General features: G+C 48.0%; 1 protein-coding gene across 1 annotated transcript in view; it reads right to left on the bottom strand.

Annotated features, from left to right (window-relative positions):
* Positions 1–135: 135 nt before the first annotated feature.
* Positions 136–4,541, bottom strand: part of aste1a (asteroid homolog 1a) — a gene marked incomplete at its 5' end in the record, with an annotated part of 6,645 nt that continues 2,239 nt past the window's right edge. The window contains 4 exon segments of the mRNA XM_042225981.1: positions 136–1,743; positions 2,266–2,401; positions 2,927–3,131; positions 3,252–3,560. Of these exon segments, the coding sequence (XP_042081915.1) occupies positions 1,344–1,743; positions 2,266–2,401; positions 2,927–3,131; positions 3,252–3,560 (1,050 nt within the window).

Raw genomic sequence — 4,541 nt, forward strand, 5'->3', positions numbered from 1 at the left:
GCTGTGTTTGCTTTTGCAAGAGAACTACAATGTTTTGATGATTGGTGACAGGTTTTCTTATTTGTGTGAAGAGTTTTGCAAAATTAGCCAATAGTTACAAAAATGTGCTCAAGCAATCAGAAAAAAATGTAAAGGATTACGAGTACTTGACAGTACGAGAGCACCGAGCCAAACACGAACCTGAGAATCAAACCCACCGGACAGATCTTCTGATGTCCTGTGGGCGCCGCGTGCATTTCGTAAAATACCTGAAACCTTCGTCATATTACGTCAGTCTGCAACCAAAATACTGCAAAATGCCCGACGCACTTCCAACAAGCTGAAACACCCAGATGTGTTTTTCAGAAGCTGATTTATGATCTGCAGCTGCACGGGTCCAAACAAACACTTACGATGCTGTGATCACCGCAGAGCGCCATCTGGTGTCCACATGTTTAGTAACAGGTCACAAATGTGATGTTCTAACAAACTGAAATGAGGAGCGCGGTGAGACGTTCTGAAAAAGCAAGAATTGATCCAAGTGTGACGCAAATTTGTCCTTAAAATGAGAAGTCCCCGAAAATAGCAGCAGAGACAGCAGCTGCGCAGAAGAGCCACAGACGACGGCCCTGGATGGGAGTCGGTCCTCCTCGGGCTCTGGGGGGATTTCCTCCATGCCTGCCTAATGACCTGTGGGGGCGGGGCCATGGCTCCCCACTCCCACTATCAGACACTTACATGGAGAAACCTGATGAACACAAGCGCTCACACACACAGGTGTAAGCAGACACACACTGTCTGGGTTGGCTGCTGTCTCCAAACATCTCGTGCGTTATCAGTCCTGTGTGCTGCTCAGTAACATTCATGTTTAGTATTGACTGTTGCTGATGCTGAGGTTGGCTGTTGCTATGGTTTCCCTGCTGTCTTCTCTCTCTCTCTTGCCCTCTTTCTTTCTGTTTCCCATCGCCCGGTCCTGTAATAACTCCAAATAAAATCAAAATTAATAATAATAATAATAATAAGACTGGATAAATATGACAATCAAGTGGACCAGTATAGCAGGAGCAGTAAAAGAAATCTGTTGGGCATTTTTCTTATCCTTCAGACAGGACAGGAAAAAAAGATTGGGGGTCAGAAACATTAAAATCTTTATTGATGAGGTTCCTTTTATTAAACTTACATTCATGCTTCCTGTAAAATCACAAATAAAAGGCTGTAAAATCCTCTGAAATGACGCAGATTGTGGAAAAACTAGCAGATATTTGTCCCATAAAGAGTCTGGAGCACAGGAGCCAACAGAGGGAGGAGAAAGTGGGCTGAAGCCAGACAGAGTGGATGCTGACGGCGGTTCCAGCGACGGTCCGTCAGAGGAGGTCCATGCCTCGGCCCTCCTCCTTCCGGCTCAGTTCCACTTTGTTGCAGCGATTCCTTCTCTCCTTGGTTTTGTACCGAGTTTTCAGCAGCAGCCGATCATCCAGCCGCAGCTCTTCCTGTGCCCGGGCCAAGCTGCGAGCCTCTATCTCCTCGTCGTAGTCCAGCTGGAACAGCCTGAGGTTGGTCTGGTCGTTCAGAGCCCGCCTCTCTGCCTGCTCGCTCTCTGAGAACTCGGAGCCCTGGCGGGGCCGGGGCCGGAGCCGGCGGATGGCCGACAGCATGTCGCGGTACTGCTGCACACTGGCCTGATCTGGCTTCAGGACACGCTTCAGTCTGCTTCCTGTTCTCCTCATGTGGACCAGCTGGTGGACCAGCGTCCCCTGATAGAACCTGGAGATCATAAAGAGAAGATGGAGAATGTTCACTCTGCTGGATCATTTGTCCAAACCAGCCTTTAACTAAGCTCTGCTCTCTTTCTCCTTCCAGACAAACATGTTGGTTTAAGCAGGCGAGTCCAGAGCGCTCTGATCTCATGTGAGAACCTCCTGAAACTCTACAACACAGTCCCCGCTCTTTGCTGCCACTTTTTCATCAAACTGTGAGGGAGGGGCTCCATCCATCCATGGATCAGGAGCCAATTGAGGCTTTTCCATGCAAACACACAGCTGTGTGAGTCTGCCTGCATATGCACATTTATACTGTGAAACAGCTGCGAGTCACTGATCCTGCAGAGCGATTGTACAGAACTGTACTGATTAAAGCCTCCGCAAACACAAACGTCACATAGAGGAAGTCATGTAACGGTTTCTACAGCACGCCATAATAAAAACACGCCTATGCACGTTTGGCACACTGATCTGCTCCACGCCTACAAACGACCTCGTGAACAAGCGCTTTGAGAGAACGCCTCACCGTGCGACGTCTGGTTCAGGCAGAGGGAGGCCCAGCAGCTGGTTCAGGTGCATGCTGTCCTTCATGCACACCTGCCACTGGCTGAAGGCGTGAGCCACGCCCACATCAGGCTTCTGATGACAGCGAGCCTGCACAACTGCAAAGCACACACACACACACACACACACACACACACAGACACACACACACACAGAGGGACTTATTTAGAAACATTTTTAAACCAACAAGATTTCTGCAGCACCGAAAGAAGAAAAATCTTCATAATAAAAACTAAGATCAGAAGAATCAAAGTTTTAAAAGCTGATTTTATCTTCAGAATCGTAGATTTGAACCTTTCTTTGTCGTGTAATGTAAAACAGACTAACACGGTTGATATTTCTGGACTGAACTGAGCCTGGAGATTATTTCACAGGTAATAATATCCATGATACAGTCCACACACACGTCTCTGCTGCTAATAAACCTTTAGCCTTAATCCAGTTTAAACAGGTGAGCACTGTCCAGAGAATGTCCGAGAACAGAACAGTATCAGGCTGTAAACATGTTTATTTCTGCTGTAGTTTTAACATGGGACTCTATGAGGACTGACTCGCTGCTGCCTCTGCTGGACACCAGAGGAACTGCAGGCTTTGGTAACGTCTCCTCTGGTTGTGTTTCCTACCTGCGCTGAGTCGCGATGTGTCTTTGAGGTTCATTCCCAGCAGCAACGACTTCAGCAGCTTCAGGTCCGGACGAGGCCGAGCTCTGTTCCACCAGTAACAGGTCACAGCCACTAGGAGGCGCAGCTGAGGCGGCAGCTCGTTCAGAAGTTCCTCTTTCACCCCGAGAGCCTCGAGTAAGACCTCCAGACGTTCAGAGAGCTGCGCCTGGGGCCACGAGACAGCCGGACGAAGAGTCGAAACGACATTGTGACAGACATTAAAGTTAGCTTGCTGCACTGAGGATTAAAAACACAAACCGCAGTTCATTTCCATTAAAACTGTCACCTCATGCAGTGAGTTCAGCTGGAGCCACTGAGCCACTCGACTGAAGGTTGGTTTGATTCGGATGAATTTCAGCTGGAGGTCCTCCCTGTCTCTCTCCTCCACCTTATATGACGTCTCTTTGCCCAGCAGCAGCCCATACATCACCTGGCGGAGAGGTCTGGAGGTCAAGTTAGCACTGGGCAGGTCTTTGTGGTCCACGGGGGTGCCGAGGCTCAGCCTGTGCAGCAGCAGTACGTCCAGGGTGTCCCCGGGTAGCCGGGCCTGCATCACACGCAGCTGCATCCAATCTGGGATGCGACCAATGAGCTCCTGGAGACCAGGACACGAAGGTTTTACCAGACATTTACCTCAAGTAACATTTACATTTACAAACCCTCTGAGTTGTAAATGTCCCAACTCCCTAACCCTTTGTTCAGGAGAGTAATTGGTGAAAGTAGCTGTCTGTAAATTGACAGCTCTGGTTATAAAGCATCAAGATCAGAGCAGATGCTGGTAGAACAAAAACCATTCTGATATTTATGGCGTTTGAGTTTAGGATATGTCAGAAAACATATGTACTGATCGTCACGAACTAATCTGAAGGCTCGTTTGCCCGATCCCTACAGAAGCTTGCCTTAGTTCCATCAGTAACACTAACTTCTTGGACCTGACGATGGTCAGATGGACATTTAGACTGTTTCCAGTCTTGAACTTGTAGCCATGGTCCTGAGTTCTGCTCCCATTTCCAGACTCTTCCACCTGCATCTGCAGCACTGAACCCTTCCAGCACGTTATACTTAAAGACCGTCTGAGGACCTCTGTCTCTGAGAAGAAGAAATCACCCAAAGTCCTGTTTTCTAGACTTTGGGTGCGGGGAGAAAAGCCGTCCACAACTTGAACCATCCCTGAGTTCACATGTGATCTAGGTCCTCAACATATAAACCTAAAAACTTCTTAAAACAGTGTTTGACTTCAAAGGGTCAAAGACTCAGATGGTACAGAGTCTTGTTCTTCATCAGGGAACAGCCACAGACATCAGGAAAGATGGACACAGTTTCCAGGTCTGAAAAGTGAGGCCAGTGAGGAGCTCCGTCATGTCTGCATTCTTGTCAGTAGCCAGCAGGTGGCGATAGCTGTAGGGGGAAGCGGCTTCCTGTCTTTACCTCTGTAAACACTTTCTAGATGAGTTTATGTGATCAGTAACTCGTTTTAGGTTTTTACTAGAGATGGCACGATACCACTTTTTTATGTCCGATACCGATATCATAAATTTGGATATCTGCCGATACCGATATGAATCCGATATAGTGT

Source organism: Haplochromis burtoni, unplaced genomic scaffold (genome assembly GCF_018398535.1).
Source record: "Haplochromis burtoni strain Fernald_Lab_line unplaced genomic scaffold, NCSU_Asbu1 Contig_190, whole genome shotgun sequence".
Classification (NCBI taxonomy): domain Eukaryota; kingdom Metazoa; phylum Chordata; class Actinopteri; order Cichliformes; family Cichlidae; genus Haplochromis; species Haplochromis burtoni.